Source organism: Rhamphochromis longiceps, linkage group LG17, assembly GCF_057381845.1.
Source record: "Rhamphochromis longiceps isolate RC_006_pf linkage group LG17, R_longiceps_female_GT1.1, whole genome shotgun sequence".
NCBI classification, from domain to species: Eukaryota; Metazoa; Chordata; class Actinopteri; order Cichliformes; family Cichlidae; genus Rhamphochromis; species Rhamphochromis longiceps.
This window is the reverse complement of record NC_140573.1, coordinates 22,885,308-22,897,597: the sequence shown is the minus strand read 5'-3', so window position 1 is coordinate 22,897,597 and position 12,290 is coordinate 22,885,308. Positions and strand designations below refer to the sequence as shown.

Sequence of the window (12,290 nt, the reverse complement as noted above, 5' to 3'; positions counted from 1 at the left end):
ATGGATTTAGTAAAAATGAATAATCAATCAGCCCCACGTCGGAGTGAGCGAGTCTGACCTTTTTCTCGGTGGTGATGTACAGGTGTTCGAGGCTCGAATCGAACAGCAGGTTCTTGTTGACCTTGTCTCCAGAGACTTTGCCAGCAGCTCGCCCATACACCTCAGGATGGGCTGACAAATGCACCTTCAGCACCTGCAGAAACACAGAAAGTGCATTAACACATCCAAAACCCACACCCAATCCACTTTTTCAAAATAATATCACAGAGTGTCGTCTCAAGCCTCAAGCGAGGGAAGATGGATTGCCCTGTGAGTCTACAGTGATGAAGAGGGACCTGAGCATGAAGGTAAAACTGTTGACTGAAAGGTCGAGCTATGGCTGCCACAACTCTGGGCTGTGACTGGATGAACAGGATCGAGGATACAAGCAGTCGAAGCAGCTTCCTCTGGAGGGCATCTGGGCTCACCCTTACAGATATAATGAGGGACTCATTATGTCTGTGAGAGGTTCAGGTGGTGTTTAGAGCAGAGCTGCTCAACCTCTGCATTGAAAGGAGTCAGTTAAGATGGTTCTGGCATCTGATAAGGATGCCTCCTTCATCCCTTCCAGATGAAGTGTTTCAGGAATATCCAATTGGGAGGAAACCTTGGGGCAGATCCAGGACCCTCCAGAGAAATTAGATCTCTCGGCCAGCTTGGGAACACCTCTGTGTCATCCCTGAAGAACTGGCCTCTCTGCTTAGACCGCTGCCCCCTGACCCGGATCAGGATAAGCAGCAGAGAAAAAGATGTTGGATCCATTTAACTTGCTACTCTCTATCCAGCTATCCACCAGCATGAAGGTAAAACTGTTGATTTAATGGCCTACCTATATTCCTACCCTTACCTATTGCCATGAGCTATGGGTGGTGATCAAAAGCGTAACCAAGCAGTCAAAATGAGCTTAGCCCAAATGGTGTCTGGCCTAAGTCTTAGAGGCAGGGGGAAGCACTCTTGGGATTTGGTATGAGACTCAAAGCACAGAAAGTACATCTGCTGCTCCCCAACACTGTAAGGTGCCAGATGAGAATGCCTTAAGGGTGGGGTGCTTTGTGCACGTCTAACTGAGAGCCTGGGGAGGACCAAGGGCATTCTGGGGAGAAGCAGTCTCTTAACTGTGCAAAAGTTCTGGGCATCGCTGCTAGGACTGTTTTCCTAATAACCCAGAAAAGTGGCAAAAATGGATGAGTTGATGGCAACTTTAACATAATAATGTCAGAGTTACAGTCAGACATAATTTTCCAGCATTCAGGGAATAAAAACAGAAAATGGCGTTCCTGTCTTTAAAAACCTCACTGAAAATATAGCACTCACTGGTTTTATGTACCTGAACCAAAGAAAGAAAAGACAACCTAAAAAAGAATAAATAAAGGCGAGGAGGGAACGAATAATCTAGAAGTGACAGGATAGTGAAAAACATTTGTTACCTCTCCAGTGGCGGTGCCCACAAACGCCACAGCATGTCCCATTTCCTCTGCCACAGCGACGGCGGTCAAGTGAGCCTTATGGGTCAACGAGGGCTCGGCTGTTAGGGCGAACTCAGCCTTACTAGCCAGTGGGGAGGGCAGGAACTCTGCTCCACACTTGTACCTGTGAGCCATGTCATTCTAATGGAGTGGAAATATATTACTTTATAACCTTTCATCTACTGCTGTAGCCATGCTTTATTTTTGACACAGACCGATGTTCTCACCTGATTGTTGCTGAGGCACAGCTCGTCAGATTTGGAGGAATAAGGTGAATAAACAGCAGGTTTATGGTCAATGATGCCGCTGTTGCTGTAACAGGCTCCTATTATCTGTACCAGCTTATCATTAATTGCCTTCAGAGGGTACATGCCTACAAACAGGAGCAAACACATCATGTCGACAATAACCTCATTATTAATATTCACAAGTTGTGATAGACGAGGACACTTTTCTCTTTTCTCAGACCAAAATAATTGATTTTTAATCCCACTTCAAAAAGCAGTCATTTATCCCAGTGCCCAGTATCAAACTGGATTCTGGGATAGGCTAATGCTAGCAAAGGAGATTCTTCCATCTATCTGAACTGCTGCTTTAACAGTCATTAAATACACTTTGGCAAAATGCTGCTGTATTTAACATTTTTACGCACACCGGAAGATTAATATCAGATGTGATTAATGGCTACACAAGTCTTGGTCATGGAATTCTTTCGCTAGCTAAACTTTAATCTTAACCTGTTGGCTGCACAAATACTGGAAACCACATCACATGTCTGTGATGTCAAAGAAAACCCACAGTTTTCATGCTTGACAAAGAAAAGAAATTCACAATAACAATAGCATTTGCTGGTTTTTCCCTTAAACAGGCATCGATTTTTTACAGTGTTTAACCAAAAACAGTATGTAGCTGTACAAAACTTCCTGTTTTTAACACAGGAGTTTGTTAAACTATACTTGCATAGTATAGGTTGTTTTAGTGGTAACACATTTGTCCTTTGCTGTCCTACATTACTGTCCAAAAGTCCTGAGCCACCCCCCATTTCTTTCTAAAATAAAAAAAATGGAAACAGGTGCAGTGATTTATTGAAACATGCAAACCTACAAGTAAAGCATATATGGCAAAACATTTATACAATACTAAGGAGTTGAAAGTCACTGTTTGTTTAATTTTTATATATTTATTCATCAGCACAGCCTGAACTTTTAGGAAAACTTTCTTGAAATTTAAAAATGAAGCTCATGCCAGTGAGATGCTTTCAAGATGGAAGACATGCAGCTCCAATCCATACCAGGGCCTCTTTGTCTCCATGTGAACCAGCTTGTTGGTGGGAAACTACTACTTTATGTCTGTCAAACTGTTACATCTTTAGGATTTTTTCCAACTTAAAACCTTTTCTTTGCAGAGTTGTCTGTTGTGCGTAGACACAACACTAGTTTATCCTTTGAATTTGGTATCTCTTTTATGCATGAATGACTCATAGGTCGGCGTTTAGTGGCTTAAACACGAAACATTCCTCTGGTTCAATCGAGTAAAAGCCATCGGTTATATTCCAGAATCAAATTTGCCCAGCTGTTATTGTCAGAGTACTTTAAAAGCTTACAGTTGAGGTTTCATGCCAAGAATGTAGTTTGATCTTTAAACATTTTAGCTGATAAAGATCATCTGATATAGTAAATAAAAATCCAGAGCTATGCTTGTATTGTTCAGGTGCTGTCTCACTTTGCAAAGATCTGCTGGAAAGAATCTTTATAAAGTTTAGTTCCAAGCTGACACTCACACATGGCTGAAGTGGACGGGTCTTCATCAGAAGTAAAGGTGACAAAGAGCACCTTGTCAGAGGCTGAAACTGTTCCGTACTGGCTAGAGCTGGTCATACTCTGAGCCAAAGCTTTCCCCGGAGTTGCTACATAAGCAGCCTGGAAGAAGAGGAAAAGATAAAAATGCTGAATGTTTGGTGCTTTGTCTAAAAATATGTGTTTATCTGCGATACAGAGAAAGTGAACGCTGCATAAATGGAATCTACTTCCAGTGCAAGAGCATGTTAAATGTTTTTTTTTTAATTTTTAGAGGTCAGGACCGAGACACTCCTGAGAAGGATTCAATTCAAAGCAAACTCATCCAAACATAAAATGCGTTTTTCTGAGTCACTGCTGAGAGTTATACTGAATTGCTGGCAGCTTATTTCTGTGTCTGCAAAGTGCACAATCATTACCTGAACTTTGTTGTACTTGTTGGTAGCGCTACAGTTCAGCTGTAGCTCAGTGTAGGAGTAATAAAAGTGATCGTTCTCGCACATCCTGGAGATGAAGGTGAAGTTCTTGGTGTCCTGCACCCCGAGCGTACGGGAGAACAGGAAGTACACAAAGCCGCGGTCTTTGAAGGCAAAGCGGAAGTCGTGCAGGTACAACAGGACGAAGGGATTCGCCTGGACCGCAGAGGCCTCAATGATGCTGTCAAAAACCACCCAATCGCGATGGTCATGGAGGATTCGCGTGGAGATCAGCTTGGTGCTGTCGTGGCTGCCGTACCCTTTGGCAACCTGAGATAAAAGAGGTGACAGATTCATTTAGGGTTTCGTTGCATAGGTCTTGAGACCAGTTGGCAACTGCCTGGCAACCACTGGTAGCTAAGTAAAAATGAGTTATCCCAACCAGTTGCTTGAAGTGACACTGATACAGTATCTAAAGCCCCATTCATGCAGGCTTAGAGACCAGTCTCCACCAAAAACCAACAGTCTTGACCTTTCAGTCGAGAGGTTGCTGAAGGTTGCTAGCAAGAAAATTGGTCATAAACAGGGTCCTGTTCGAAAACTGTTGTTATTACTTTGGTTCCAAACACCTGGAAGTTGGCATGGAAGACTGGACTGCAAACCTCACCAGCTACTCGCCAAGCAGTAGTAAAACAGTGAAACATTCAATGCACACCAGAATCCCCTGTGAAGTAAAAGTTAACCGTTATGAACTGTGTTAGTGTTGCTGTAAGACAACTTTTACCTTGACACGCTGTCCCTTTCTGGTTTGCATTTTAAGCTTCACTACAGCTCAGAGAGTAAATGGCGAGTGTTTGCATACATGGTGGCATCTTCCATGCAAATCACACGCAACCACAGCAATCTGCTAACCACCAAAGCAATCCTAAGTATAACTCTTTATGACCAATTTTACCCAGTGGCAGGCAGCAACCTTTGGAAAACACATTTTTCCCTAGCAGCTGGAGGTTGTCAACCGGTCTCTAGGCCAGTATGAAAACATCTCACTTCACTACTTTGCTGAATTTAAGAAATTCCAACATGGCAGCCCCCACCACTCATTTTTAAAATTAGTTTTTCTTAATGTATCCAGATTTATGCCTGGAACATATAATGAACCATCCATTTACAGAACAGATGGTGAAGAGCCTGAAATATCTTAAGAAAAATAAGCCCAGTTTCAAAAAACATGTATTTTCTTCACATTCCACAAAAAAATGCTACATTCATAAATCAAAGAAAGGCATCGGCGTGGCTCCTCGCTTTAACCATCTTCATGCTGGTGTGACATGGCCCATAAATTCATGCAGTGAAGGAAATAAAAGGCGCAGGAAACATTAAGCGGTTGATTTATTTGCATTTTTACTTACAGTTTGCTCTTTGTGACTCTGAGAACCCGCACTTAACAGTAGATTTACCTTAACAATGGATCAAGCAGCTGGCTCGTGAGGAGGATGGAGCAACAAGAAGCCAAAGAAAGTGAATACCAGACCTATATACATCAAGTGGAGAGTATTTGAATGCACTTCTTTGTTTGTGTCCACTGGATGTGCACATCAACCACACATTCATCTTTATAGGATGAAAATATATTGCTAAATGCATTTAAAGTGCATCCTTCTGCTGAGAAATACAACCCATTCTCCTCTCACTCCAGCAAACAGAGCCATCGAGAGGGGAAAAATATATTTGATTTGATTAGAAGAACCATTAAAAGCGTCTATATGCATGTTTGGAATAGAGGGGAAAACTCAGTGGAAGACATAACATCATAAACCATCTTTTAAAGGCCAATTCTCCGACGCTGTATAAATAAAACGAAAAACACTTAAAGATAACTGACAAGAGAGCTCATTTCCCATATGGCTGCCAATTAAATTTCTCTACAAATTGCAGTTTTATTGTGTTTGCTCACACAGTATCACAGATGGTGAAGATCATCTGAATTATTATTTTTTATTTACTGCAGGAAATAATTTGAACTTTCCATTTGTGTGCGCGAATGTGTGTTTTTCCGTCCTCACCAGAAACACTGTCAAGTTGTCTTTCTCCTCTGTGAAATACGACATCACTCCCACCACAGAGACGCCCTCCTCGGCGCTCGCCACGTATGACTTCTCCCCTTTGTTGTCGCTGAAGTACAGCTGGTGGTCCACCTTGCTCAGGTTGCGCAGCGAGCAGATGCCTCTGAAGAGGCTGCCGCACACCACCAGCACGTCTTTGGTCCCGTGCACCAGCAGCAGCTTGTTGTGGTTGTTGGTTTCCACGGCCTCCTCGCAGGCGTCGTTGACAGGCGGCGTGCACTGCCGGTTGTCCTTCTTCGGGCCCGTTTTGGCTTGGAACTCGAGGTTAAGGTCAGAGTTCAGCTGGTATATTGCGTTAACGGCGCCGACGTACAGACGGCCCGTGTGGGGATCAGCCACCACGTTGTTTATCAAAGTTTCGGATGAGAACACTGCGTTCTCACCGTGGGAGGGCCTGTAGCAAAGAGCTGCCACGAAGACTAGGGCAAAACACCACCCCCACCACCGCTCCATCGTGTCTGGGACAAAAACAGGAGACAAAACATTTATTTCAAATGGTCATTTTTCCTGATTTTTTTTAGCTTAAATTCATAAAGGAAATATTGGCAGCCAAGTTTTAAAGGGTCCAACAACAATTTATATATTTTTATACTTAAATCACAACACTCTGATCAACAAACACCTCATAGATGATTCTTTTGACCTGGCTTTTAACGCTCTCACTAAAATGTCACAGGTAAGCCAAAAGCGCTGGACAAAGAGGCAGGGTTAAAAGTCCAAAATAAAATCTTTAATCAATGCTGGGGTCAAACACAGAAAGGTGAAGGCAAGAAGCAGGCAAATGGTAAAATCCAAAAAACACTCGAAAATGTGTGGAGGACACAATGAAATGCCTGGAAGGACTGATGAGTGATAACAAGACAGCCTGGCAGCAAACAAAGAGAAACCTTTTCACACTTCTGCCCTCAGGTAAGCACTACACAAGTCTGAAATCAAGCACAAAAAACCCTCACAAATAGCTTCTACCCACAAGCCGTCAGACTCCTGAATAGGGCAATTAGCACTGCCCCCCACTCACTCCATCACTCCTCCTGACTGCTGCTTCTCCATCTCCATTATTATCAACTGCATGCAATATTTACACCAGGCAAAAGCAGCTTTTTTTTTAACCCAGATTTTACCTGCACACTGATTTTTCATTATAGTTTCATGTTTTTACATGGAGAGCCAAGTTATAATCACGGCTTAAACTAGCGTGCATGTCTTTGGACTGTGGTGATGGTCGCGGTGCCCAGGGAGCTCATGCGTGCACAGGGGTGGGGGAAACATGCAGGCTCTACATGGCCGATGGATTCAAACACAGGACCTTGACCTCAGTGTTAGGACTGGAACTGAATTGAGCCGATAGTCAGCCGACTGATAACCAGTGAATTGGCAATTTTCCATTTATTTATGGAATATCTTTGGACATGGATGTTTATCTGAACAAAAATATATCAAGATTTTTCATTATTGTGATATCGTGGCTCAAGAGTTGGGAGTTTGCCTTGTAATCGGAAGGTTGCTGGTTCGAGCCCCGGCTTGGACAGTCTCGGTCGTTGTGTCCTTGGGCAAGACACTTCACCCGTTGCCTACTGGTGGTGGTCAGAGGGCCCGGTGGCGCCAGTGTCCAGCAGCCTCGCCTCTGTCAGTGCGCCCCAGGGTGGCTGTGGCTACAATGTAGCTTGCCATCACCAGTGTGTGAATGGGTGGATGACTGGATGTGTAAAGTGCTTTGGGGTCCTTAGGGACTAGTAAAGCGCTATACAAATACAGGCCATTTACCATTTATATTAAATATTATTTAAGACCGCTTCATAAAAGCCCTGTTCAACTGTCTTTCTCCAACAAACATTGCTGACAACGAACCCAGTGAACTTGAAACCGTGGAAACACTGGGAATAGTGCTTGTCCTCTAAACAAAGCAGAGTCTTTAACGGCACTCTGACATTGCAGAGCAGCACCAACAGCAGCACAAACTCAAGGAGAAAAGAATGAACGCTGAGAGCAAAGAGAGACGCAAAGAAATAATGAGGAGCTTCTCATTAAACCCAGAACATCCTTTACTGGAGGAAGAGGAGAGGGGTGGGGGAGCTGGGGGAGGAGGAGGAGGAGATGGTGGAGGTAACGAACTCAAAGTGAGAGTTGCTGAGCCAGATTAGATTAGCAAAGACAAAAGAAGTGTGTGTGTGTGTGTGTGTGTGTGTGTGTGTGTGTGTGTGTGTGTGAGAAAGAGAGACTGAGTGTAGCAATTAGTTGTCTGACACACTGAGATTCTCCTTCCATTAGTCTAGATGGGTGTGTTTAATTATAGCTGTGGCCTGTGGCTGTAAAACAAGGCTCTAGTTTTCAGCAACACCACACTCACTGTAATGTCTTTCTGCTCTAACCCTGTGCAGATGTCCAGAGGTGCAACTTCAGGTTCTCCACAACTGCTTCACATCAGCTGAAATCATTTTCATCACTTTCTTCCTTCTGAATGTTAGCGGGCACCTCACGAAAATCTTTCTAATTAACGAGGCCTCGTCTCTGCCTCCCCGCTCACATAAATCAAAACGCTTAGTGTCGCATCATGGTTATTTATTTTTTGCTTTCATTATCTGGTATTTTACTGGCCAACTGCTGCTTTTACAGCAGGAATCAGATAGTTCTGATTGGTGTTCAATTGACTGGTGCATCCCCTGTGTTTCTGCTCCCTGCTAATTGAATTCACTTCAGGTCGGTTCACTGCAAAGGGATTTATTAGCGTGAAAAGACTTATCTCGCTACCCACCTGCTCTCCCAAATTACCCGTCCTCAGATATCAAGAGTCAGGTAGTCTAATGGCTGCAGTGCAGAGTTTAGAGAAGTGCTAGAGAGGAGAAAACGCTGGGAACACACACACACACACACACACACACACACACACAGAGCTACTCAAGAACAGTGCTTACCAAAGGTTTGAAACCCTGTTTTTTGGAAAATGTGAATATTTCAACAAGTCCTCAAACTAAATCATCATATCTGGGTTTGGAGAGGGAGGCGAGGGTGGCACAGGCATTTACTCTCACTTGCTCTGGTTCAGGTGCTAAAAATAAAGGGATAGTGTTAAGAAAAGTAAAGATTTGGCTTAAAATACTCAGTTTTTCTGTGTTTCCAGGGTAACGCAAGTTCCTCCACCACAAGATGTTGACACCCTCAGACCACATGCACTTCTTCAGATGGCCACTAAGGGCCATTAAACGTTAAAATGACATATAGTAACTATAGTAGCCATAGTAGTCGGAAGGTCCTCCCGTTTCCTTTTGCATCCGGGCTTTTCACAGTCCTGGTAATCAACCAGAGCTAACCCACAGTAAGAAGTTGGCAAGCGTCTGCAGACAAGTCGCTATCGTCTATGCAGATTCTGAATACGCACAGTAACCTTAGTAATTTACTGCCTCTTAATAATCAAATAACTGATACTGAAAATACCTGTCATTGGCCAAAGTCAGGGAAATGTAAGAAAACAGCCACATGGAAGTATTCAAAACCAGAGTCCTGTACCCTGGATGCATGAAGTCTCCCGTTGTTCTTTTACCAAAACAAACATAAGGAGTAGAAGAAAAAAGGCTCAGAAAAAGAAGCCCAAAGTTTGGTTGAGCTTTATAAAGGTTGTTTGTTAAAATGAAAAGATTGCACTGCCGCCTGACTGGCAGATTTAATTTGGCTGGACATCATTATTCTCAGTTTTCACACATTTAAAGAGATGCAAACTTAAGGGCTGATTATTATGCAGCACTTTCAGCTCTACAATAGTCAAAAGGTTAAATTCTATAGTGAACTATAAACAAGCTTCTTATCCCTCCTACTTCTGCTTTGAGCCTTTAAAATGTGCTTGTTAGCGAATGTGGTTAAACTGCCAAATGAGGGTGCGGGTCAACACCTACTCCTCTGTGTTTTTACCACCTTTTGCTCCCACGTTAACGCTGCCTCTGTGTCGCTGTCATGTGGCCGCCTCACTCATTAAATTTCACATCTCCAAGGTGCCCAGCTCTGTAAGAAGGGATAAAGACGACAGGTATATTCACCTTCTCCTCTCGCTCAGAAGGCCTGTTATGGATGTGTGCATCCGCCACATCAAAGGAGAAAAAAAAATCATCTCTGGCTCCACTCAGGAGCTGACTCTGTGCTCTGCCAGCCATCTTGCCCCTTTCTTTTCTCTCTGCAGTATTTCCTCTCTTTCATCCTCCTGCTCTGGTTCTTTAACCCTGACTGGTGTCAGCTCAGGAATAAACTGGGTGTGTGTGTTTCTGTGCGTCTGCTCTTGTTCTTGTGAGAACCAGCTTGACTTTTAGATGTGTAGTTGTCTTGGGTGAAAAGCTTCTCTTTGCATTTAAAGCGGACCACAATAAAAACACATATTCATAAAGATCAGCGTTGACAGCTTATTTTTAAAGATGTTTTAAAGCATGGTTACTGTTGAACGGAGGGAACTGACAAAGCTGAAAACTGAAAAGGATGCTCACTGCTTCCTCATTCCTACTGAATGATTCAGTAAAAATTGTGTAAACGAGACAAAAGCTGGTAGGCAAATGAGCAGTTTTTACTTTTGCTACCACTCGGCGACGTTCATACAAACTATGAGTGACCACAGCAGTCTGCTAGCAGCCACAGCAATTGGCAAGAAGGAGGTTAATGGGGTCGCACCCTTGTTAAAACTGATTTCACTCAGCGACAGCCAGCAACCACTCGCCAACCAGTCTGAGGGTGAGGAAGTATCTCTGTACCTAGTGACCACAGGAGATTTGAGACAAAGAGGGCTTAGAGTGCGGAAACAGACAACTCACTTAACTCACAGTGAAAATATTACCTGAAGAAATAACTCAATGGCATCATATAAATTAGCTTACATGTTGCAGATTATCTGATATCATGCACAGCATGTGTCACAGATGAAATGCACCCCTGACAGACTCGACTTTATCTCATTCCTGGCCCTGTGGGACGGACAGAGGCGGATGGGTTCAAGGCCTCAGGCCACATTTTGCCCAACACAGCTCAACGCACTCATTCAATTAAATTCAGTTGTATTTTATATACATACACCTGTGTCTGTGGTTAGTCATCTTTAGGAACTAATGACTTATTTGTTTAAGGTTATGAATTTTTAACATTGAAAAATTGAGCTTAAAAGAACCCAGTGAGTTTAAATACGACACAAATGGGTTTACATCATATTTAAACACAAAGAAATAAAATAGGAGCGAGACGTGGCGTTTGACACATCACGTGTGTACTTCACTGAATAAACAGCAATACCTGGGAATGATAATAGTCAGATTACGCTCATGTGGCTGACAGTTTCATCCAGTATACCATGAAGAAGTCATCATATCTGCCCTGAATACACTGAATTTTGGACTCTGTGATCATCTTTGTTGTCTTTGACATTCAGCTTATTACTTTAAATGTTTCTGCATATGACATCCAGTGAACCTGGTCTCCAAGGCAACAGACATGCTAAAAAAGACAAATATTACAACATGGGCCGTCTTAAAACTCAATTTTTGGTCTTGACCAACTGCTGAGGAAAATATCTGGCTCTTTAGATGCCAAATATTCCACTGTATGCACATGGTAGCCAAAAATGATCCTGATTAGAGCGATGACACATTTAGGTTGCAGGCAAAGAAACTGCAAAATGAGCTAAAAGACACTAAAATTACACATTTGGCAATAAACTTGTGTGGGCTAATCACAATCAGGGGACATACAGTGATTAGGTCCATTGTTTAGATAAGTAATACTGACCCCAGCAGTAATTTTTCATATCAAATCTGGTTTCACCAACTTCCCCCTTCTGTCTAATCACCACTGTAAAAGAACCTGAACACAGCACCTTGGGTCTCGGTAACTTCAAGCATTTAAAGCCATTCTTTTAATGTGTTATAGACAATGATTAACTGAGAAAATAATCACCCAGTTAATTGAGGATGAAAACCATTGTTAGATGCAGCCCTTGTGAGAAGGATGCTAACTGGCTGATTGTTTTATACCTGTGCAAAAGCATCAGCCCTCCTCACGTTCCTCCACTCATTTATTTCCATCTGTAGCACGCCTGTATCCATCTGTTGGGAGTCAGATTATAGGTTTGACATATCTGGGTTAACAGAATTCAGGAATTAATGTATTCAGTAAAAGGTCTGCTTAAATTTAGTATTACAACTGCCTCCGTTGTAGTACCAGCACTGCATTAGAGTGAAAACTGGAATTACCAACAATGGGATTAAATGCAAATGCAGTGATAAAAATCGAAGACCAGGACACACACATACACACTAATAGGCAAGTGAACAGCAGTATGTGACTCATTAAAATCCTGGGTGCATACTTTGTAAAAGTCTTGAGCACTGACCCCTCTGCTAAAAAGTTTGGAGTGAAACTAAATCCAGGAATGTCTGCCGAAGCTCCAGCCAGGGGAATAAAGCCTGACTGATTTTCTCCTTCTGT

At 42.9% G+C, this 12,290-nt stretch overlaps 1 protein-coding gene across 3 annotated transcripts in view; it reads right to left on the bottom strand.

Moving 5' to 3' along the window:
* The window catches only part of plxnb2a.1 (plexin b2a, tandem duplicate 1), a 242,202-nt gene that overhangs the window by 69,869 nt on the left and 160,043 nt on the right, over window positions 1–12,290 (bottom strand). For all 3 annotated transcript variants that reach the window (XM_085386326.1, XM_085386328.1, XM_085386327.1), the window contains 6 exons: window positions 5,781–6,298; window positions 3,721–4,047; window positions 3,286–3,424; window positions 1,733–1,878; window positions 1,467–1,646; window positions 59–193 (listed from right to left, as the gene is read on the bottom strand). In XM_085386326.1, coding sequence (XP_085242452.1) covers window positions 59–193; window positions 1,467–1,646; window positions 1,733–1,878; window positions 3,286–3,424; window positions 3,721–4,047; window positions 5,781–6,293 — 1,440 coding nt within the window. In that variant the 5' untranslated portion in view covers window positions 6,294–6,298. The remainder of the gene's footprint in view (window positions 1–58; window positions 194–1,466; window positions 1,647–1,732; window positions 1,879–3,285; window positions 3,425–3,720; window positions 4,048–5,780; window positions 6,299–12,290) is intronic.